This window comes from Petromyzon marinus, chromosome 56 (genome assembly GCF_048934315.1).
Source record: "Petromyzon marinus isolate PM22_M1 ecotype Great Lakes invasive population chromosome 56, UKy_Petmar_22M1.pri1.0, whole genome shotgun sequence".
Taxonomy (NCBI): Eukaryota; Metazoa; Chordata; class Hyperoartia; order Petromyzontiformes; family Petromyzontidae; genus Petromyzon; species Petromyzon marinus.
In genome coordinates, this window is record NC_133722.1 from 9,544,962 (window position 1) to 9,571,320 (window position 26,359).

Here is a 26,359-nt window from a genome sequence, read left to right on the forward strand (position 1 = left end):
ACATCATCATCATCACCCACATCATCATTATCACCCACATCATCACCCACATCATCATCACCCACATCATCATCACCCACATCATCATCATCACCCACATCATCATCACCCACATCATCATCATCACCCACATCATCATCACCCACATCATCATTACCCACATCATCATCATCATCATCACTCACATCATCACCCACATCATCATCATCATCACCCACATCATCATCATCACCCACATCATCATCATCACCCACATCATCATCACCCACATCATCATCATCATCACCCACATCATCATCATCACCCACATCATCATCATCACCCACATCATCATCATCACCCACATCATCATCACCCACATCATCATCATTACCCACATCATCATCATCACCCACATCATCATCATTACCCACATCATCATCATCATCATCACCCACATCATCATCATCATCACCCACATCATCATCACCCACATCATCATCACCACCCACATCATCATTACCCACACCATCATCCACATCATCATCACCCACATCATCATCATCATCACCCACATCATCATCATCACCCACATCATCATCATCACCCACATCATCATCATCACCCACATCATCATCACCCACATCATCATCACCCACATCATCATCATCACCCACATCATCATCATCACCCACATCATCATCACCCACATCATCATCATCATCACCCACATCATCATCATCATCATCACCCACATCATCATCATCATCATCACCCACATCATCATCATCATCACCCACATCATCATCACCCACATCATCATCACCCACATCATCATCACCCACATCATCATCATCACCCACATCATCATCATCACCCACATCATCATCACCCACATCATCATCATCATCACCCACATCATCATCATCATCACCCACATCATCATCATCATCACCCACATCATCATCATCACCCACATCATCATCATCACCCACATCATCATTACCCACACCATCATCCACATCATCATCACCCACATCATCATCATCACCCACATCATCATCACCCACATCATCATCATCATCACCCACATCATCATCATCATCACCCACATCATCATCATCATCACCCACATCATCATCATCACCCACATCATCATCATCACCCACATCATCATTACCCACACCATCATCCACATCATCATCACCCACATCATCATCATCACCCACATCATCATCATCATCACCCACATCATCATCATCACCCACATCATCATCATCACCCGCATCATCATCATCACCCACATCATCATCACCCACATCATCATCATCACCCACATCATCATCATCACCCACATCATCATCATCACCCACATCATCACCCACATCATCATTACCCACATCATCATCACCCACATCATCATCATCACCCACATCATCATCACCCACATCATCATCACCCACATCATCATCATCACCCACATCATCATCATCATCATCACCCACATCATCATCATCATCACCCACATCATCATCATCACCCACATCATCATCATCACCCACATCATCATCACCCACATCATCATCACCCACATCATCATCATCACCCACATCATCATCATCACCCACATCATCATCATCACCCACATCATCACCCACATCATCATCACCCACATCATCATCATCATCACCCACATCATCATCATCATCATCATCACCCACATCATCATCATCACCCACATCATCATCATCACCCACATCATCATCACCCACATCATCATCATCACCCACATCATCATCACCCACATCATCATCATCACCCACATCATCATCATCATCACCCACATCATCATCATCACCCACATCATCATTACCCACATCATCATCACCCACATCATCATCATCACCCACATCATCATCACCCACATCATCACCCACATCATCACCCACATCATCATCATCACCCACATCATCATCATCATCACCCACATCATCATCATCACCCACATCATCATTACCCACATCATCACCCACATCATCACCATCACCCACATCATCATCATCACCCACATCATCATCATCACCCACATCATCATCACCCACACCATCATCATCACCCACATCATCATCACCCACATCATCATCACCCACATCATCATCATCACCCACATCATCATCATCACCCACATCATCATCATCACCCACATCATCATCATCACCCACATCATCACCCACATCATCATCACCCACATCATCACCCACATCATCATCACCCACATCATCATCATCATCACCCACATCATCATCATCATCACCCACATCATCATCATCACCCACATCATCATCATCACCCACATCATCATCATCACCCACATCATCATCATCACCCACATCATCATCACCCACATCATCATCACCCACATCATCATCATCACCCACATCATCATCATCACCCACATCATCATCATCACCCACATCATCATCATCACCCACATCATCATCACCCACATCATCATTACCCACATCATCATCACCCACATCATCACCCACATCATCACCCACATCATCACCCACATCATCATCACCCACATCATCATCATCATCACCCACATCATCACCCACATCATCATCATCATCATCACCCACATCATCATCATCACCCACATCATCATTACCCACATCATCACCCACATCATCACCATCACCCACATCATCATCATCATCACCCACATCATCATCATCACCCACATCATCATTACCCACATCATCATCATCACCCACATCATCATCATCACCCACATCATCATCACCATCACCCACATTATCATCACCCACATCATCATCACCATCACCCACATCATCATCACCCACATCATCATCACCCACATCATCATCATCACCCACATCATCATCATCATCACCCACATCATCATCATCACCCACATCATCATCACCCACATCATCATCATCACCCACATCATCATCATCACCCACATCATCATCATCATCATCCACATCATCATCATCACCCACATCATCATCATCATCACCCACATCATCATCATCACCCACATCATCATCACGCACATCATCATCACCCACATCATCGTCATCACCCACATCATCGTCATCACCCACATCATCATCACCCACATCATCATCACCCACACCATCATCACCACCCACATCATCATCATCACCCACATCATCATCACCCACATCATCATCACCAATATCATCATTACCCACATCGCCATCACCCACACCATCATCACCCGCACCATCATCACTCTCATCATCATCGGCAGCATCACCATCATCAGCAGCAGCCCTGCCACAAATCGCCATTTCCCCCGGCGTTTCTGAGCGCAAATATTGACCCAACAACTTGCGCAGAACGCCACAGAACACAGAACACAGGGCCCAGGGCACAGGGCGGATGCAGCAGTTCGGAGCCGTGCTCACCAAACCACCCACTCAGCCACCCCGCTCACCTACCCACCCAAAGATCCCCCATATAGCCTTCAACAGCCCGTGAGGGCAAGGGCTGTTAGCGAGCAGTGCCTATGAGGAGCGCCACGGTGGTGAGATGTTAACTCCGTCGCCTGGAGTTAACACCCACCACTCTCCACTCCACACACAGAACCACCCACCACTCCACTCCACACAGAACCACCCACCACTCCACTCCACACAGAACCACCCACCACTCCACTCCACACAGAACCACCCACCACTCCACTCCACACAGAACCACCCACCACTCCACTCCACACAGAACCGCCCACCACTCCACTCCACACAGAACCACCCACCACTCTTCACACACAGAACCACCCACCACTCCACTCCACACAGAACCACCCACCACTCCACTCCACACAGAACCACCCACCACTCTCCACACACAGAGCCACCCACCACTCCACTCCACACACAGAACCACCCACCACTCCACTCCACACAGGACCTCCCACCACTCCACTCCACACAGGACCTCCCACCACTCCACTCCACACAGAAACACCCACCACTCCACTCCACACACAGAACCACCCACTACTCCACTCCACACAGAACCACCCACCACTCCACACAGGACCTCCCACCACTCCACTCCACACAGGACCTCCCACCACTCCACTCCACACAGAAACACCCACCACTCCACACAGAACCACCCACCACTCCACTCCACACAGAACCACCCACCACTCCACACAGAACCACCCACCACTCTTCACACACAGAACCACCCACCACTCCACTCCACACAGAACCACCCACCACTCCACTCCACACAGAACCTCCCACCACTCCACTCCACACAGGACCTCCCACCACTCCACTCCACACAGGACCTCCCACCACCCCACTCCACACACAGAACCACCCACCACTCCACTCCACACAGAACCACCCACCACTCCACACACACACACAGAACCACCCACCACTCCATACACACAGAACCTCCCACCACTCCACACACAGACCCTCCCACCCTATCAACCCCAACTCCTGCACCACCACCACGGCTCCTGCCTACCCTCTCTGCCAGTCGCACTCTCACGCACCCAGTGAGCCTCACGTTCCGCGATCCTCACCTGCAAGCGATATTCCTCGTCCTGCTTCACGACGTTGTTAATTTCTTAAAATCTATTTTTTTTGTATTTCGTTAATTATTTTTTCCATTACTTTTCTCTTTTTTTCCTACCTGCATATGTCTCTTGCAGAGAAGATGAATGTCTCCACCATCTCCACGGATCTCCTGGCCCTGGGGGGACAGGTCGCCTCACCATGGGGGGTTCAGGTCATGGCCCCGACGGGGAACGGCGGCGGCGGAACGGGGGGCCTCACCTCGACGCCCGGAGTGGGGGGCCCCGTGCACGTGGTGCGGGTGGCGCCCTTCGCCGTGGTGTGCGTGCTGTCCATGACCGTGCTCTTCGGCATCTTCTTCCTGGGGTGCAACCTCCTCATCAAGACCGAGGGCATCCTCAACTTCCTCATGAAGGACAGACGCGCCTCGCGCGACGTCGAGGCCACGGTCACGGCCACGTACTGATCGGCGGCCCGCGGGGTCTGGCGAAGGGCGACCAGGCACGGACATCTACCAGACATCGCTACATACTGGCAACGAAATCTCAGCCATCAACCAGACATCGCTACCTACTGGTGACCAGATCTCAGCCATCAACCAGACATCGCTACTTACTGACAACGAGATCTCAGCCATCAACCAGACATCGCTACCTACTGGTGACCAGATCTCAGCCATCAACCAGACATCGCTACCTACTGGCAACGAAATCTCAGCCATCAACCAGACATCGCTACCTACTGGTGACCAGATCTCAGCCATCAACCAGACATCGCTACCTACTGGTGACCAGATCTCAGGCATCAACCAGACATCGCTACCTACTGGTGACCAGATCTCAGCCATCAACCAGACATCGCTACCTACTGGCAACCAGATCTCAGACATCAACCAGACATCGTTACCTACTGGCAACGAGATCTCAGCCATCAACCAGACATCGCTACCTCCTGACAACCAGATCTCAGCCATCACCCAGACATCGCTACCTCCTGGCAACCAGATCTCAGCCATCAACCAGACATCGCTACCTACTGGTGACCAGATCTCAGCCATCACCCAGACATCGCTACCTACTGGTGACCAGATCTCAGCCATCAACCAGATATCGCTAAATCCACATTTACTCTTAATCAGATCTCTGCGCTCAACCATGAACCAGGCATCAACCAGTGACCATCATCTATCAACCATCGAACAAATGGCTGTATTGTCAACTCAACTACGAACCAGACCTCTGCAACTGCTGTCAATCAGACATCACGTATCCACCAAATGTAACTGCAACAAAACACATCACCAAAAACGCCTTCACAATCTTCTCCAACACCATTACCACATTTTCACAATCACCACCATCATCATCACCACCATCACTACAAACACTATCGCCACTGTCACCACACGTTGACAAACATCACCACCATCACTACAAACATCACCACCATCACCACAAACATTACCACCATCACTACAAACACCATCGCCACACGTTCACAAACATCACCACCATTACTACAAACATCACCACTACCACTACAAACATCACCACCATCACTGCAAACATCACCACCATCACTACAAACACCATCGCCACACGTTTACAAACATCACCACCATCACTACAAACATCACCACCATCACCACAAACATCACCACCATCACCACAAACATCACCACCATTACCACAAACATCACCACCATCACCACAAACATCACCACCATCACCACAAACATCACCACCATCACCACAAACATCACCACCATCACTACAAACATCACCACCATCACTACAAACACCATCGCCACCATCACCACAAACATCACCACCATCACTACAAACATCACCACCATCACCACAAAACCATCGCTACACGTTCACACCCATCACCACCATCACCACAAACATCACCATCATCACTACAAACACCATCGCCACACGTTCACAACCATCACCACCATCACTACCAACATCACCACCATCACTATAAACACCATCGCCACACGTTCACAACCATCACCACCATCACTACAACCATCACCACCACCACTACAAACACCATCGCCACACGTTCACAAACATCACCACCATCACCCCAAACATCACCACCATCACCACAAACATCACCACCATCACTACAAACATCACCACCATCACTACAACCATCACCACCATCACTACAAACACCATCGCCACACGTTCACAAACATCACCACCATCACTACAAACATCACCACCATCACCACAAACATCATCACCATCACTACAAACAGCACCACCACCACTACAAACATCACCACCATCACTACAAACATCACCACCATCACTACAAACATCACCACCATCACCACAAACATCACCACCATCACTACAAACATCACCACCATCACCACAAACATCACCACCATCACCACAAACATCACCACCATCACCACAAACATCACCACAATCACTACAAACATCACCACCATCACTACAAACATCACCACCATCACCACAAACATCACCATCACTACAAACATCACCACCATCACCACAAACATCACCACCATCACCACAAACATCACCACCATCACTACAAACATCACCACCATCACTACAAACATCACCACCATCACCACCACAAACATCACCACCATCAGCACAAACATCACCACCATCACTACAAACATCACCACCATCACTACAAACACCATCGCTACACGTTCACAAACATCACCATCACTACAAACATCACCACCACCACTACAAACACCATCGCCACCATCACCACAAACATCACCACCATCACCACAACCATCACCGCCACCATCCCTGCAGCCGCGTGCTGAGAGCCTTTGCGCTGCCGTGCGGAATAACTCGATTCACGAGGGGACACGTGGACGCGAGCAGGAGACCAAGGGACTCTTTACCAGGACTCGAACTCTGAACGGGGGACACCTCAGAGGGCCGGGTGTTCACCACCACCACCACCGACTTTGTTGTTGTTCTGGTTGTTGACTGCCGCTGCCGCTGGCTCTCGCTCAACCGGCCAAGTTTGTTGGCGAACGAGGCAAAGAAGACTGCCTCGGCCTGCCGTCCCTACGGAGGGACGGGGGGGGGGTCGAGCACTATGGACACTACTCCGGTGGGGGAATTCAACCGTCGGCTTACCCACGGAGAGACTCACCCCCACCATAGGAACGTGGAGTTCCCACCACTGGCTCAGGGCTGGAGTCTGGCTCGGTAACGCGCGCCCTCTCTCGATGTCCACGCGCGACTTGGACCCAACAACTGACATTGTCACAAATCCGATGTTTGTTTGCTAAATGTTTATTTATAAACTCGGCAAAATTGAAATCGGCAGGTCGCGCGTGCCGTGGGGGGTAAAGCGTGGCGACTCGAAACCTCTTCCCGAAGCGTTTCGGGGTCGGCGTGGAGGAGTAGGCCAAAAACACCCCTCTCGATGGAGCGCCTCTGCCGCTCGTCCCTCGCGGAGGTCCCCTTTGGGGCTGCCGGCGAGCGGCGTGAGCGGAGCAATTGCAGGGGCTGCGCCTTTACCAAAGCTCGCTACCGTGCTTGGGTGAGCAGAAGAGAAGTGATCACGCGCTGTACTTGAGCCGCCTTTGACCAAAATCACCCGTGGCGCGCCCGATCCCGTGGCATCTCGCTCGGAAGCTAAGCAGGGATTGTGTTTTTTTTTATTAAAGCCTGGCGAAGCGCTTGGACGAGTGATCACCACCATCACCACCACCACCACTCACACCCAGCCAGGCGTTGGAGGCTACCGTGAGCTGCGACATCCGCCGTTGTTCTTGCCGGCCTCTCCCTCTCTCTCTCTCCCACCTTCGCCAACCCGCGACGACCGGCGTGGTGAAGTATGGTCATCCAGCAGTGCACTGCACGCGTTGCGCGCGGTTGTATTTGCGGCGGTGGGAGTTTGCTGCGCGCGCCGTGGAGGTCAAAGCGGGGTTGGCGGGTCACGGAGAGAGCTGCGGAACTCCCGAACCAACTGGGCTTGCGAATTGCGGCAGTATAGCAAGTGGGTCCGTGAGACAATCCGAGGTGCTGCAACCACCTCGTTTGAGTGCTGGGTTTTCTGATGGATTTGGCCAAACATTAGGCCTAACACGTGAACGTATCAGGGCCCTGAGACTCGGTGGGACTTCTCTTGACGAAGGGCATTAAAGGTGTCATTATTATTATTATTCATTCCACTTGTCTCCTCGTGTACGTACCCGTTTCATGGTTTAATAAGGTGCTCGCCAACAACACTTGCCCCAACAATCTTCACGAGTAACTAGTCTGTCGATACACTGCACTGTTATATGGTGAATTGCATTGTGGAGTAAATATGGTAAGATTGAAATATTCTATAACGTGTTTAATTTTTTTTTAATTCCAAAGTGTTTTGTCCAGTATCGTGTATTTTTTTTTAAATCGATGTTGCAGTGGCTGGGTGGCTCGGGAGGTCGCAGACGCTGAGCTGGTACTGCTGGGTTCGAATCCAGGATTCCAGAATTCGAAACCGCCCAACTGTGACTGAACGAGTTCTCGTTTCAGTAGCGACCTGACCACAAATGATCGTTCAACGAAAGTGGCTTGTCAATTCACAGCAGCCAAATAACCCCCCACCCCCCCCCCCCCCGAAACGCATGCTGGTTCTAAATGTGGAGGAGGGGGGGTGGGGAACCAGAGGACCTAGCGAAAAATCCACGCGACCACGGGGAGAGAGAGACACGCAAACTCCAAATATACAGCAGGCGTTAGGATCGGTAGCGAACCCACGCCCTCCTGTATACCAGGCGAGGTAGTTAACATCTCCTAGCCACCGTGATGATGATGAGAGAGAGACACGCAAACTCCAAATGTAAAGCAGGCGTTAGGATTGGGCTCGAACCCACGACCTCCTGTATACCAAGCGAGGTAGTTAACATCTCCTAGCCACCGTGATGATGATGAGAGATAGACACGCAAACTCCAAATATAAAGCAGGCGTTAGGATTGGGATCGAACCCACGACCTCCTGTATACCAGGCGAGGTAGTTAACATCTCCTAGCCACGGAGAGAGAAGCAAGTCAGGGTTTGGGATCGAGCTGACAACCTCCTGCATACCAGGCGAGGTAGTTAACATCTCGCCCATAGACTTACACTCGGACCCAGGGACTGAATAGTGAATGGCGATGACACAGGGTGCTCCAGTGGAGTGAGTTCGTGGTCTCAGCCAGGTGACCAATTGACTACACACACCATATTTAGTTTTCTCATTTAAATGCGATAGCATTAAGGTATGAGAATTATCTAAATATTGGGTTGACTTTTAACGCAACGGACATTATGAACCCTCTCGTAAGCAGAGCCTGCGCCAAGGTGACGTCACCCAGGTGTGGGTACGGGTCTCGTGCTGGGCGCACTGAACCTGGAGGACCCGAGTTCATACCCCAGCCCGCGGTGAAGCATCGGTGGCAAGCGTGGTGCCAACAAGGCCAGGCCCCGACTCGCCTCTCCCCCCCCCCCACCCTGACCCTCTTGAACCAACCCCGGCACTGAAGTCGCGACGCTTCGGCACGGGGAAGCCTGCATCCAAGCAGTGGAATGACAATAGGGCTGGAAATTGTTCGGTGAAATACGCGCACACACCATTGTGTGTTTGTGGACTCACAACGTTTAATGTTGTGGATTCACTCTTCAACACACCGGTGGGCTAAAGTAGTGAACTATTTGTCTTTTGTCAACGTGACACTTTTTTTGCTGCTTGGCCGTGTCGGGTGGTGGAGGGTTACGACACATTTATAAATAACGCGAACCCAAATACCTTTATGAATAATATTGATCGCGAAAGCCTACGTGTTAAACATTATGTTTGTACCGATGAATGCATATATACGTATTTTTTAAACGTTCAAATGTGAATCCGTATTACGAAGATGCAATTGCACTTACACGCAGGGCTTCATTTCGGCTGGAGCTGTCCAGGGCCGGTCCCCAGAAAATATTGTTGCTTTAAACGTGCTATCTGCATCGTCGTTACCCATTAAACGCAATTGTGTCGATATTATGAATGTTCTGATTTTATAGTGGAATGTCAATGTTGTTCTAAACATAGGTTTTAATTATTATATTCTTAGCTCTTTCGGTAAAGTCACGGTGAAGGGAAACAATCAAGTAATAAAATATATATAAAACAATAAAAATTCTCACGTTTCGACCATAACACAAACGGTTGTCATCAGGTGTGTCGGTTTGCATACATTTATTTTTAAACGGTGCATTTATTTATTTATAAAAATGTGTGACATGGTCATAGATGTGCCATGGTCACTCCACTGCTCGATGAAGTACCCCCATAATCCCACGAGATCCCACGATGTACCAATCCACTCATCACCTGCAGCACGATTCGATTTCATCACTCCATCTCCACGAGTGGTCATACTGTCTCAAACACCTTCAAAATCCTTGGCCGATAGATTATCCCCTCCCCCCTTCCCCAATCATTGCTCTGCTTACCCCCCATCACCAATCTGCCCTGCGGCCACGGCGTCCCTGAACAATCCCCACGTCATAATTTCAGAACGGTTTCTATGGACGCAATCGTTACCGGAGTCGTGGAAAGACGGAAAAAAACCCACCGAATCCAGGCGGCCACCAGGGCCGACCCACAAATGTAATTTCACGTTTAAGTGGCGAAACAAACTCTCGCTGTTTGCTCACGATGCCATTAGCCAGGCACCAGGCGACTGAACACTTTTTTCCCTGCCCGAGCCTCACTTCCACGCACCGCTGCCCACTCGGAGGTCGGTCGCACTGGAACTCACCGATTGCGATTCGATCTCCGGGCGCGCCAGTAGAAACGCAACTTTAGAAGTGCTCGTTGTTATTGTTGTTGTTGTGTTGAGTTTGCTGGCCCACCCTCCCTCCCCCCGCACCTCCAGTTAGCACGGTTGGCTATGTACGGTGGAAAGAAGTTCAACGTGTATACACATCCATAAATCCAAGGCCGTAATTATATTGGGGTGGACACACCCCCCCCCCCCCCAATATTCAAATATGCTCAAAATGTCTCCCCCCCCCATACATTGCTATTAAATACATTTCTGTTTATATGATTGTGGTTGATTGTATTCTTGATTTGAAGCTTTCGTGGCTGCAAAGAAAATTATAATTTTCTTTCTTTTGTTTTATTTTATCTACGTGACTTTACCGAATAAAACCAAAGGTTATGATTGTACTTTATTAATCCCTAATTTCATTACATACAATGAAACAAGGAAAGGTAAAAAAGAAAAAAAAGAGCAATCTAATACAATAGCACTATTAGCAATTGTAAAAAAATATCCTATTAGTGATTTTTTTTAATATTTTAGGCAGGAAATTCGCTTTCAAATTTATTTTTCTGGGGAGGGGACCCCCAGACCCCCTGGAAAGATGTGGTCCCCCCCCCCCCAATGTTGACTCCATGGCTAGGGCCTTGATTAAATCCCTCCGGCCCTCCTGTCCACCTGAGCAGTGGAACATTTAGTGCTACGGTTCGTAGGCGACACGCAGGTGGCGCGCGGTGGGGTCAAGTGTTGGGCACTTCCACCTTGCTCCAAAACGTTGGGGTCAGAGGGGCTCTGTTCAGAACTTCATTGAGGCCACCTCCACCTGCGGTGAATCGAGTTAAAAACAAATCGCAGGGCTGCGATGTTAACTACCTCGCCTTGTTTACAGATGGTCGTGGGTTTGATCCCCATGCCTGTATATTTGGAGTTTGCGCGTTCTCCCCGTGGTCGCGTGAACATTTAACCGGATTAACCGGGGTTTCCCCTCTACATTTAGAAGTATGCGATTTAAGGTATTTGGCTGCTGTAAATGTCCACGAGATAAGCCGCTTCGTTGAGCTATCAATTGTGGCCAGGTCGCCTCTGAAAAAGTGGGTCTTACCTAGCAAAATAAAGTTCAGTTTTACAGACATAAATCTTGTGCTTAATGTGGCTATCGTCTTAGGCGCCGCCAATGATGGATTACCTTCACGTACCATAATTCACAGTCGTTTTCATCACCTTTATGGAAACCTCTCCATTCTATGTTGAACTTATTTCACACCATTACGTAGCCAACAGTGCTCGTCGGATGTGTGGGGGAAGGACAACAAACTAAACACAAAGCAGTTCTAAAGAAATATCGGAAGAGCGTTCCAGACGGCCGCAGAAGCGCATCTGAAAGAGCGCGATGCAGTGACCACCGTATTTGTTCGATGGTTATCCAACAGCCGCTGTGAGGATGACCCGAGTTTGCGTGATGGTTTATGCTCCTTGGAGATCAGCAGAGGTATTGTGGTTCATTTGTGGCAAGTGCTTTGTGTGTGTAATGAGTGCGACCCTTATGCTTTCATTCGGCAAACCGGAAGGCAATGCAGCTCAGTGAGCACTGGACGGATTTGCTCCACATTGTCGGTCACGATGAGGGTTGTCTGACCGTACTTCACCACAACGGTCAATGTGTGGATTAAGGGGGGGAAGCGCCCAGGACTGGTCCAAACATCACCCACAGCTGATGTGGTCGGGAATCAAACTCGGCTCAATGGGTTCATAGCATGTTAACCATGATAAAACCTCATTGGAGGCAATATAAATTCTAACTAATAGGGTTTAATGCAAGTGACTCCCATATAGAGGGGTCCTTGGAGGGTTAGAGCCGAGTGATGTGAATTGTACTCGAGCGTTATTCTGTATATTACGTTGCAGAAGGAATAGAGAGCAGATTAACTAATGTAAATTATCCGTACTCCATCGCTAGAAATTTACAGCAATCGCCCTTTAGAAACATGAGAATTTACGCCTCTGATTCTGCATTTTTTTCGTGGTTCCTGCCCGCAGTGGTGATGCCAGCGGAATCTATCGAACGCTCGGTCTCTCACCCTTGTCCCTACATCGACCAATCGCTCACGCCACGCTCAAACAGTTGCACCTTCCCAGAGGCGCAATGCCCTCGCCGTGCCACCACTGACCACACAAACAACACCGATAGACATCCATCGACAACACAGTGCGCACGCACGCAAAAGCAGAGTATCTGGTGGGGGAAAATTGATGCTCGGGAGTCGCACCTATGAAGGCCGGCAACGGCACGCGAGGGGGGTGGGGTGGTTTGCCGTCAGCCCCTGCGCACCTCCGATAAGCACGGTTGGCTAGCTACGTACGGTGCGGAAATACCAAAATACACACAAACTTGGCTGCAAGTCTCCCCAGCGCTGTTTACATTGTACACTGCAGCAGATACTCATGTAAGGCCGAGTAGACTTAGGGGAGCCCAGGATTGGTTAAGATATTCGCCGCTGTTATTGGTCGCGAGCAAGGAATACAAACGCGGGTCGTCGGGTTCGTTAGGGCAGTGCGCTAACCACTGCACCACCGCTCCCCCACACACTACAGGGAGCGCGCACACAAGACACAAAGACTGACCACCGCACACACAGGAGGTAATAACGTTCTGGAGAGCCGGATGTATGTTTATTGCGCATTGTTCTGGGACAAGATTAGAACCGCAGCTTCTGGAAGAACCACTTGTTCTTTCCAGTCTTGTACCTGCAACAAAACACACACACACACGCGGGCATGAGCGTGGTCACATTACCGGCACCAATGTTCACAATCGCCACGCACAGCCCTCAATTGCTTTCCCTGCCTCTAGACCAGGGATCGGCAACCTGCGGCTGCTCGTTAAGGACTGCTTCGTGACGTTCTTCACGTGCAAATGTGGCTCTTGAAATTGATTTTTTTTGCTTGTTTAACCCAATTCTAGAAAAATGGCCCCTGTTATTTTAGTTGCCGATCCCCTGCTCCAGACTCAAATCGATATTGCTGCCCCATTGTTCGTGCTGCCTACGACGTCGCACGGAATGTGCCCCATCTCGGCGGGCCTCCAAAACGAAGCAGGGTTGAGAGCCTAAACAGCACTGCTTGGATTGGCAACCACCAAGCGCATAACAGGTGTCTGTAGAGGCTTCTACTGGGCTACGTTGTGGGCTGTAAGAAGGCCGTGCAAGCAAAAGTCATTGTCGTGCTGTCCTAAGCGCCGATGTAAATGCTCCCCGCGCCCCCACCACCTTCAACCAAGCCGCACGGAGCAGCAGTGGCCCTCTTGCTGAGACAGCAGCGAAAGTTATAAACAGTAATTCCAGGTCGAAAGTAGTGCCCCCCCCCCACCCCCACTCTAGTACCCAATCAGTGCAGCTGTGGACCCTTGCAGCGACGGATAAATATAATTTGTGGACCACTCTTGAATCGGTGGGGCCTTATTATGTAGCTACAGGCTGTATGAAATTGGCACCCCTGACATTAATAAGTTCCCCCAACTCCTTGCTGCAGCAGCGGTGGACAACTGGCGAGAATCGCAGCAGGAGAGGCGGAGTGTGGAGGGGTCCATCGATTATTTTCTGTGCGAGGATTCTATAACCGCGTCCAGGAGGAGCCGAACGTGGCCTCAAACCACCTCGGGGTTTTCTCTGGCAAGCGCTTTAGGAGAGGTGGGGGCAATGAGCGTGCCCCCCCTTGCTGGACGACTTGCGTGCGAAGAGACGGGGGAAGCAGTGTTTCAGGGTGAAATTAGTGACAGAAATATTCGTGGGGTTTTACTCGTGTTGCGTCAGCGGTGACAATGAGCGGACAAAAATAATTCAAGAGCATGCGGATGATGACGACTACCCACTAAAGACACGGCTACCCATTAAAGACAAGGCTAAGACGAAATGAAATTGCCGAGTCTGAATCAAGGCAGAAACTCAATTCCCGAATGACCTTTTGAGGTCTGTACTCGTCAGCCGTTCATTTCGTTTCACGACACTTGCTTTAATTTTTTAGTCAATGACACCGCACCCCAGCGGAACGCGGAACAACACAACCCACAGGAGAGCTGGAGAGAGGGAGTGCGTCTTAAAAATCCAGAGAATGCGGTATTCTCATATCGCCGGTGCTGCCTCCGTGAAGCTGAGTGCGGTGCCACCACTATCTAGGGCCGAGAGCGGTGCCACCACCCTCTGGCGCAGCGTGCTGGGTCACTCACCTCTCCTCAAACTTGACCTTGGCCTCGCGGCGCGCCTTGCGCTTGAGCGCTGGGTCCCGGAACACGTCCTTGTTCACCACCGTCTTGTCCAGAGGGATGTCAACCGAGTAGCTGCACCGTCACCACCACACAACACCGGTTCCGTTACATGCACACCACTACGTACACCACCAACGGTAACAAGCGCAACATACACCACAACCGTAAAGTACACCACTACCATTACATAAACCACTACATACAGCACCGCCATCACCATTACATTCACCACCACACCACTACTGCCAACGCTTCCTACACCACCACACACAACACTGATTATTATAAACAACCAAACACACAACTACTACATACACACACAATCTCTTACGCACAGATACACACGCTCCCAAACTTACTCACAGTCTCGGCGGGTGTCCGTACACTCTCCTTCATACCGGTATCGTGAAGGAACATAACCCATCACGCAAACCATCGTCATCCTCGCAGCGGCTTCTGACTAACCATCGAACAAAGACGGTCACTGCATCGCGCGCTTTCAGATGCAATCCTGCGGCCGTCTGGAACGGTCTTCCTTCGAATATTAGGAAGCCACTGGAGCTGTGCACCATGAAATCTAGAATCGCTCGTTGTTTTAGTTGGTTGTCCTTTCCCCGCACCTCCGATCATCACGGTTGGCTACGCACGATGCGAAAGAAGTTCAACACACACACGCATACACTCAACACACGGGGTCTCACCGGGTGGGCATGAGGTGGTTGTAGTTGAACACCTTCACGAAGCTCTTCACCTTGGAGCGCTTCGCCAGCTTCTTCTTGCCCATGCGCGCCGTCACCTTGCGTGGGTAGCGGTCGATACCGGCGACCAGAGCGTGCCCGTACGGCCGGTCTGCCGTGCCCTCATCCTGGTTCTACACCGGCAGAGGCGGTGGGGGAGGCGGAGGAGGTGCGGGGAAAGACACACTCATACTTTACTACTTGACTTCATCTTAACCAGTTCATAGCTGGCTGCACCGTCTATTCTTAGGGCCCCGCAGCGCCCTCCCGTGGCCAGTCCTGATATTTCACGTGACCAAACGTAGGTTTTGTTTGCAGGCTGAGCGCACACCACTCACACATGACACGTCTGCTAATTCCTTCACACCTTGTAATTCCCCTCTCATCGCCTCTTTCCCTCCCAAGTTCTTAAAACCTCGCTTCGTCCGAGAAACGTATAAACCCTTAACTTACACCTTCAGTAGTGATGCTGTTCAGGTCACCCGGATAATGTTTTTGTACGAGGATTCTATAACCGCGTCCGGGAGGAGCCGAACGCGGCCTCAAACCACCCCGGGGTTTTCTCTGGCAAGCGCTTTAGGAGAGGTGAGGGCAATGAGCGTGCCCCCCCTTGCTGGACGACTTGCGTGCGTAGAGACGGGGAAGCAGTGCTCGGCGTGAAGTGACGGAAATATTCGTCAACAAAGCGGGGTTTTACTCATGTTGCGTCAACGGTGACGATGAGCGGGCAAACATCATTCAGGTGCATGAGGATGATGAAGACTACCCGCTAAAGACACGGCTACGACGCAACGGAAATTGCCGAGTCTGAATGAAGGCGCAAACTCAATTCCAGAACGGCGTTTTGGGTCTGTACTCATCAGCCGTGATTTTTTTTGTTCGTCGAAAACGAACTCCAACGACACATTCCCACACGTGGCCCCCCCCCAACGGTGGTCGTGAGCAACGGCTCATTACTACGCCTTGAGCGCCGCCAACTCCCTGGCATCTCCGTCGTTACCTTGACGATGACGGCCTTGCGTCCGGCGTAACGCCCAGCCAGCACCAGCACCACCTTGCCCGGCTTCAGGAACTTGCCCATGGCTCTGCACAAGAATACACAAAGAGCACACGTGCATTTTCATCAGCAAGCCACTCCTCTTTTCTCACAAATAGTAGTATCTCCCGCGCGCGGTCGTCTCACTTGTATCATCTGTCGAGCACGAGCTGTTGTCTTCACTTCATGCAGCCCGTGTCCACATAAGCTTCTAAACGGCCCAGACAAAACTGAAGCAACTTAACTGCACTAATTTTGCACTAAAGGGGAACATTTTCAACTTCAAAACCAACAGTGTTTATATGCTAGGTGGCTCAGTAAACGTGAGTCATTACTTTTCGCGGGATTATTCGACAACGATAAGGTGTTAATGTGTGGTTGCTTGCCAAAAGGTAATCCAAAGTCATGAGCCCTTGGCAAGGTAAAACGTTTCCCCCCCCACCCCCGGGTTTATATGCCAGAGATCTGTCACTCAGCATTGGTGAAGACTGCCGAAAGGGAAATGGTGGAGCATAGTTACGGAGTTACAGTGACACACAGGCACGGAGTTACCAGATTATAAGACGTACGCACCGTTTAAATTTTACGTTCTAATACAGGGAAAAAATATTGTCTCGTCGTTGCGTTAACATTTTCATGGCCTATGGTTCCGAACACTCCCCCACCGGGGTTTAAACGCTAGAGAAAAGGCTGCTGTCACGACGAACTTTTGGTGAAGGCTGGGAGGGAGGCAAATGGTGGAGCAACGGTGATGGAGAGAGTAGCAGCAGGAGAGGCGGAGTGTGGAGGGGTCCATCGATTACTTTCTGTACGAGGATTCTATAACCGCGTCCGGGAGGAGCCGAACGCGGCCTCAAACCACCTCGGGGGTTTTCTCTGGCAAGCGCTTTAGGAGAGGTGGGGGCAATGAGCGTGCCCCCCCTTGCTGGACGACTTGCGTGCGGAAGGGGACGGCGAAGCAGCGTTCACTTTGTTTCACGAAATTAGCGACGAAAGTATTCATCGAAAAGGGCGGCTGTGCTTTATGATTTTGCTCAATGACACCGTACCCAACGGAACGCGGAACACCACAAATAACCCATTGGAGAGAGGAGTGCGTCTTATAATCCAGAGCAGTGTTCATTTTGGTCACAAATTTCGTGACGCAAGCATTCACAGAGTGTTTTAATTTGTTTTATCAACGGTGACTGGGAGTGGATGAAAATCAAAAAGCAGGACTATGACGAGACGAGTATAAATAAAAATGCAGGCGAAGATCATTTAGTTCCGTTATTCGAGACTGCAGTACCCCAAGGAAGATCAAACACGTTAATTTTCTATACATGCATCAAATCACACGCCGAGTTCACCGATTGGCAGACCTTGGAGGGAAATATTGAGCACCCCCTCACACCAACATTCAACAACTCGATGTTTTGACTGCTTTAATCGACGACACGAAAGCCCACAGAGACTCGACAAACATTCCTGCAGGTCGCTCGCTGTCGACGAGGCTTCAATATTTGCGACTAAATGAATCGTCACGGGAACTCGCCCCAACTCGGGTGGACTTCGTGGCTCAAAGGGGAGTTCGTGAGAGACGCCGTTCCGCCCCAGCGCATCGTAGACATCCCCGGATGATTGATAAGACCGCGCGGGGTGATCAAACCGCATGGCTCCATGATTGTACCGCGCGCTGATTTTAGCAGGATGCCTGTGACGTTCCGCTACACGTGTTGGACGCTTCTTTAAGAAACCGAGTCAACGTGCTTCGTACTCGCGCCGGTTCCTCAAGAGGCTGCGAGCGCGCGGAGCGAGTGAAACGCCGGACGTGACGCAGAACGCGCGGTACAAATCGGAAAACGCAACGGAGATCCTGGGTTTATCAACACGTGGGGGGCTAGGTGACATATCGATAATCGCCGTTTCAGATCACGAGTTAAAGCCACGGGGTTCTTAAGTACATCATGGCCGTGCGATAGTGTGGCTGACGACCTCAGATCAAGGCTTGGGCTAGAGAACACAAGACAGTGAACAATGGAAAACTTTACGTTTGGGTTCAAGGATGAAGAGCTAGAAAGCGTAAGTGGACGAAGAATTGGGTTAGGGCCATCAATTTGTTCGTCATAAGACTCCAGAAGTGGGCAATATGCGGCTCTGGAGCCGCATGCGACTCTTTTGAGGACTGCTTCGTGACGTTATTCACGTGCTTTGCGGCACTTTAAATAAATAAAAAACTTTTTTGACCGAATTAAAACAAAAACCCGGCTCTGCTTGTTATTTTGGTTGCTGACCCTGGGTCATAGCGGAGGCATTTCACATGGCCATCAACAAAATAACATTCTCAAACCACCAATGGATAAAGAACCCCCCCACCAAAGATCATCCAAACTACAGTACTGCACCAACCATTGTATCGGCATATCGGGAATATAACGACTGACCGCGCCGTCGATAAACTAGGATTTTGAACTCCTTAACTCATACCCACTTATGAGCTCGACCGCAAGCGAGCGCATTCGACATCCGTTAACATTCGCAACGTCAATGTGCCGTCTTGGTCTGTCCCTACGCGTTAACACTTCAGCCACACGTTCACCGGCCGTGTCACCTCCTTATCACTCCGATATCGCGACTGCACCGTCTACAGTGACCCAAAACGTAACTACGTCGATTCATTCCATGTCGAGACTCGGGGGAGGGACTCAACAGAGCGTCTCATCCACGCCCGTGTTTAACCACCAGCACCACAAACACCGTGGCTCACAACTGGCCATCTATCAACAAAAGAGCTTCAAAGCACATTCGATGTATCCACGATAACGAAATAATCTTATTCTGTACTATTCTATATTATGGATTCTGATTTTCTTTCCGCTTTCCCAGCGACGCTCCACTTTTGGAATTCCCATCGTCTCACTTCACCAATGCAAGGTTTCAACCAACCTCTCAACTTAGTTATCGTCAATTAAAGTATTGACTCTGCATCGATTACAACTTTTTAAGTTATGTCGATTGCAGGCCACTCGGGGTTTGGGGCCTGCGATCCACCAACGGTAGGTTTTAAAACAGAAGTCCCCACACAATTATGAACACCACCACCCGATTTAGCTTTCGGCGTACACGACAACAATTAACCACACACCAGCCACAACCACTCACCCACTGCTGCCAATCGTAAAACATTTCAAACAGTTTTAAAAGTTATGTTACACTGCTATCACGTGTCGCAGCGAGGGACCATTACAGCGGAGCCTCGGCCCAGCTCAGGCGAGCGCTGGCTAGGGTCACGTGAACGGCTATCGTTTTAACACCTCTCGCCGTCGACGCAAAAGAAAGACGACGTCGAACGCGCGGTGCGATCACACGACGCGCGGACGCCAGACGTGGCGACGATTGGCGACGAAAAGGTGAGATCGGCGGCGGATTGCGAGCGCGGTACCTACAACTATGGCTGTTCCCACAGCGAGAGCCGGAACGAAGAGGAAGTGGCGTCACGGGAAGAGGCAGTTGGCGCCAGGCGATCGACGTCACTTCCGGGGAGGTGTGGGGGTGGGTGGATAATCGATTCCCGCCTCTAATCAATCAAGGTTCAGAATTCGATGAATTAGTTAGTTATTTCATAGTTCATTTATTTGGTATAGCCCTGTGAGCCATTCGGCTCTTGAATCGGGTGCAACCGCAACAAACAAAAAACATGAACAAGAAAACATCTTCAAGTGATTATGTGACTGTGCAAACAGAAAATACAGGAAAAATATCAATATATTCCTGAAATAGCACCGTACACCAACGCTGTGTGCAAAAATCCCAGTGGGATGCAAGTCAAACAACAACAACAACAACCACAAGACAACTAAGATTAAGGCCATCAGTCAAACTCCGTACTACAATAAACAAAAACATGGCCAAAACAAACAAAACTTTTCGAAATCACCAAAATAAAAGCCATAAATCCAATGTAACAGTGATCATAGAGACTGTGACCGAATTTTTAACAATAAACTAGATAAATAAATTATAACACCAAAATCTAGAGCCATATTTTAGGCCACTGAATAGCAGTGGCAGCTAGGGTTGTACAACTCCTCTAGAGCAGTTTTGAGTGAAGATCTCATAGGTAGTGATTCATCGTTTGGTGAACCTGCGAGTTGATTGGATAATTAATCAATGTATTTACAAAAACCTGAGCACACTGCAGGTCACAACCCCACACACCAACTCACTCAACACACGCAGGCCGCAGCCACACACCACACAGCAGCCACAACCACTCACCACACAACCACTCACCACACAACCACACAACCACTCACCACACTACCACACAACCACTCACCACACAACCACTCACCACACAACCACACAGCAGCCACAACCAATCACCACACAACCACTCACCACACAACCACTCACCACACAACCACTCACCACACAGCAACCACAACCACTCACCACACAACCACTCACCACACAACCACTCACCACACAACCACTCACTACACACTCACCACACACCAGCCACAACCACTCACCACACAACCACTCACCACACACCACACAACCACTCACCACACAACCACTCACCACACACCACACAACCACTCACCACACAACCACTCACCACACAGCAGCCACAACCACTCACCACACACCACACAACCACTCACCACACACCAGCTACAACCACTCACCACACACCACACAACCACTCACCACACAGCAGCCACAACTACTCACCACACACCAGCCACAACCACTCACCACACAACCACTCACCACACAGCAGCCACAACCACTCACCACACAACCACGCACCACACAACCACTCACCACACACCAGCCACAACCATTCACCACACAGCAGCCACAACCACTCACCACACAACCAATCACCACACAGTAGCCACAACCACTCACCACACAACTACTCACCACACAACCACTCACCACACAGCAGCCACAACCACTCACCACACAACCACTCACCACACAACCACTCAGCACACACCAGCCACACCACTCACCCACCCACTCACCACACTGCAGGTCACAACAACACACCCACTCACCCACTCACCACACTCCAGCCACAACCACTCACCACACTGCAGGTCACAACAACACACCCACCCACCCACTCACCACACTCCAGGTCACAACCACTCACCCACCCACTCACCACCTTCCAAGTCACAACCACACACCCACTCACCACACTCCAGCCACAACCACTCACCACACTCCAGGTCACAACCACTCACCCATCCACTCACCACCTTCCAAGTCACAACCACACACCCACTCACCACACTCCAGCCACAAACACTCACCACACTCCAGGTCACAACCACTCACCCACCCACTCACCACCTTCCAAGTCACAACCACACACCCACTCACCCACCCGCTCACCCCACTTCTCGCTTCGCTCCACTTTGGAATTCCCTCCCACCACCATCCAAGCTCTTAACATCACCTCGCTCAACTCATGGAACTAGTCAAAGCGACTCTCCATGTCTACTGCAACTTCAAGGGCGATCGTTCTATTCGCTCGCCGCTTTGGCGTTAGGGTCCGTCCATAAATGACGTCACGCACCTGGGGGGGGGGGGGGTCAGACATTTGTGACGATGTGTGACGAGGGGGGGGGGGGGTGAGAAATGTGACGTCACATCAAACTTTAATAAATAAATATAGAATTGTTATAACGACACTTCTACAACATCAGAGTGCAGCGCCACATTAAACACGCACTACAATGACAATAGTTTAAAGCGATTTGAAGCATGTTTTATTTTAAAAATGGAAATATTTTTGGGGGGGGGGGGGGCAAAATTTTGTGACGTCATATTTGAGGGGGGTCTGACTTTTTGTGACGCCGTGTGACAAGGGAGGGGGGGGGTCAAAAATCGCGTGACGTCATTTATGGACGCCCCCTTATTTGGGGGGACCTTCGGGGTCCTGTTTGCTCAAGCAGCCGCGATTTTAAAGAGCAGCCCTCTTGCCCTTCACGCGTTCGTACGCCAGAGGGCGGTATCCAACTCAGACTTGGCATCGCGAAGGCCCTGTCCGCAACCCACCGGCGTCGGCGAAGCTTCTTGTTGTTTGCAGAGGTTTGCGCTGAGTCTCCATTGGCCCCTCCTCACCAGTAGACATTCCCTCTTCCCTATTAGTGCATTGCCTTTCGGACAAAGACGGCGGTCAACGCATCTTCACGGCGCCTTCCCGTGATGCTTTTGCGGCCGTCTGGAACGCACCTTCCTTCCGACATTAGGAAGCCAGTGGAGCTGTGCAAATAAAAAATTTGTGAACTGATTTCTTCAGAACTGATTCTTGTTTTTAGTTTATTGCCCTTCCCCCGCACCTACGATTAACACGGTTGGCTATGTACGGATGGTTAAGAAGTTCAACATACATGGACACGGCGTTCCCTGGTCTAACACTGGTGAGGCAATGTCATTAAGAAGGTCGTCTCTGGTGTAGGCCAATCAGTTTCAAAGACGATGCTTATAAACTATCATCAACGCGTGTTTGTGTGCATGTTTTACCACAAGCATGATGTGTGATGCCTTGCTACAATAGGTATCGTCTAGTTGGTGTTTGAACATCTTAGTACCAACCTGTAACATTGCCGGAAAGGCTAGAGCCAATTCTTGTTTTCACTTTGCGATGTGGAAACCATAAACAACAACAACAACAAATACACTCCACGCCGTTTGCTTCACAGGCGACGTTAAAAATCCCCGTAACGTCAGTCGCAAGCCGACACATTGTGTGGCGGTGTCAGTGTCCCAAACTTTGCCACAACAAAATAATAAAAAAAACACATCATCGGCTCCAGAAAACTCGACAGGATTCGGTGATGTGGTGGGGGGGGTTTGTCCTGGGTTAAACGAAGCGGAATAATCCGTAATAGAGAGAGAGGGGGGGTGGTTGCGTTAGAGCGCGTAAATATATAAATGTTTTGTTAAACCCGCCACCACCCGACACAGCCAACTAATAAGGCTTGTCACGTAAACAGAACGTGGCCAATTCGTGACTAGTGCAGCAAACAAAGCTGTACGAGTCACCAACTGGCACGTTTTGTTTACGTTCAACACTTCCTACGACGTGTTCAACTGAAAGCGGAATAAGTAATAGTACGATTTAAGTAAGTAATATTTTTTTTAAACCTTTTTTTTTTTAAACACGCTTTTTATGAAATGTACCGTACTAGTAATGGAAGAATTCCACGACTCCAGGAAGTGGCCCCGAAGCTTGCCACAACGTAAGGGGACCATTGGTGATTTACAGCCAACGTCAGTCGAGCGTGGACAATTAGAGCCAAGCCGAAACATAACATAAAAAAATACTCTTTGGTTATTTCGGTTAAGTCACGTAGAAATAAGAAATAATAGAATTACATAATAGCATACTACATAATAGCATACGACGTTTCGATTGCAACGCAAGCAATCATCATCAGGCACAGAAGAGGTAAATTTAAGAGAGGAACCACAGAACCGTAGACATATATACAGACGCCTGAGTAGAGGGAGTTAATACAGAGACACAAAGAGAGACACACGTATGGGACACAGAGAGACTGGGTCTCTGTGCCGAGGCCTTAGCATGTAGGGGAGACACAGAGAGATGGAGAAGCACACTAAATCGAACAAGATTTAGTACAATTTGGAAACAATATAATGCAACACAGAGGGTCGGTCAAAACACACATACGTGTGTCTTTCTCTGTGTTAACTCCGTCTACTTAGATGTCTGTATATATGTCTACGGTTCTGTGGTTCCTCTCTTAAATTTACCTCTTCTGTGCCTGTTGATGATTGCTTGCGTTGCAATCGAAACGTCGTATGCTATTATGTAGTATGCTATTATGTAATTCTATTATTTCTTATTTCTACGTGACTTAACCGAAAAAAACAGTAATTCCTGCAGTCACGAAAGCGCCAAATCATATAAAAAAATGTTTAAAAATATATTTTTTTGATAGAATATAGTATTGTCATCAGTATGACATAAGTATACCATGTTTGCAGTCGATACCACATTGGGAAGTGGGTTACAATTGAGTTGAAAGATTTGAGGATACGACAACAACAGACAGTGATTCATAATAAAGGTTTTTGGGTTAGATCGCGTTATTTATAAATGTGTCGTAACCCTCCACCACCCGACACGGCCAATCAGCAAAAAAAAGTGTCATGTTGACAAAAGACAAATAATTCACTACTTTAGCCCACCGGTGTGTTGAAGAGTGAATCCACAACATTTACAGTTTGAGTACGACGTTTCGCTGGTAAATACATCCAGCATCATCAAGCAATTCGCCAGAATGGTAAAGCCCTCGCTTGCTCCCGGTTTTATATAGAGCAGCAGGGTGACGTCATCATTTAACTCATATCAGGTGCAGTGATTAGAGGCGGAGGGGGTATTGTAATTATATAATCGATTAGTAATCAGTCATTGGTTATGATTAGTAATGAGTTGTAGATTAGTGACACTTGTTTTTTTTTGCTGATTGGCCGTGTCGGGTGGTGGAGGGTTACGACACATTCATAAATAACGCGATCTAACCCAAAAACCTTTATTATGAATAATATTGGTCGCGAAAGCCTACGTGTTAAACTAACAGACAGTGAGTTAAATGAAAGCGTGTCATAATAATAAAAAATAATCTGTGCCCTCGAGTGTCCTGGCTGGCTGCTGGCTGGGTTCCTTACCACCCCAACGGTAACTCTCGCCGCCTACAGCTAGCTGGGTAACTGAGTACACGTGATTTTCCGTGCAAACGACTAAACGTTGCATGGAATTGATAGGGCGGAAGAAGAAGAAGAATACGTTCGGAAGACGTAATAATAATACGTTTAAATGATAATGCTCACGTCAATGTGTTTGTTATCACGAAAAGCAACGTGGCACGGTGGGTGCCCCCCACCCCCTTCCACCCCAACTACGTTACAGA

General features: G+C 49.4%; 2 protein-coding genes and 3 non-coding genes across 7 annotated transcripts; 1 reads left to right on the forward strand and 4 right to left on the reverse strand.

The window, feature by feature from the left end:
- The first annotated feature begins 4,701 nt into the window (after positions 1–4,701).
- LOC116954793 (protein reprimo B-like) lies at positions 4,702–8,946 on the forward strand. Its single transcript, XM_076052539.1, has one exon. The coding sequence runs from the start codon at positions 4,702–4,704 to the stop codon at positions 5,041–5,043; it is 342 nt and encodes a 113-aa protein (XP_075908654.1). The 3' UTR covers positions 5,044–8,946.
- A 5,077-nt stretch (positions 8,947–14,023) lies between these two features.
- On the reverse strand, positions 14,024–20,959 carry RPL27 (ribosomal protein L27). Of its 3 annotated transcripts, none has more exons than XM_032975610.2 (5): positions 20,843–20,959; positions 17,382–17,466; positions 16,346–16,515; positions 15,606–15,716; positions 14,024–14,128 (listed from the first exon to the last, which is right to left on the reverse strand). In XM_032975610.2, the coding sequence occupies exons 2-5, from the start codon at positions 17,460–17,462 to the stop codon at positions 14,080–14,082; spliced, it is 411 nt and encodes a 136-aa protein (XP_032831501.1). In that variant the 5' UTR covers positions 17,463–17,466; positions 20,843–20,959; the 3' UTR covers positions 14,024–14,079. The 3 variants fall into 3 exon arrangements, with proteins under 3 accessions (XP_032831501.1, XP_032831502.1, XP_032831503.1); XM_032975611.2 differs by having other exon boundaries at positions 20,839–20,921; XM_032975612.2 differs by lacking the exon at positions 20,843–20,959 and adding an exon at positions 17,565–17,912.
- On the reverse strand, positions 14,978–15,112 carry LOC116954838 (small nucleolar RNA SNORA9). Its single transcript, XR_004404775.2, has one exon. It is a non-coding gene; the product is annotated as a small nucleolar RNA SNORA9 (small nucleolar RNA).
- On the reverse strand, positions 16,875–17,009 carry LOC116954836 (small nucleolar RNA SNORA9). Its single transcript, XR_004404773.1, has one exon. It is a non-coding gene; the product is annotated as a small nucleolar RNA SNORA9 (small nucleolar RNA).
- On the reverse strand, positions 18,222–18,357 carry LOC116954837 (small nucleolar RNA SNORA9). Its single transcript, XR_004404774.1, has one exon. It is a non-coding gene; the product is annotated as a small nucleolar RNA SNORA9 (small nucleolar RNA).
- Positions 20,960–26,359: the final 5,400 nt, after the last annotated feature.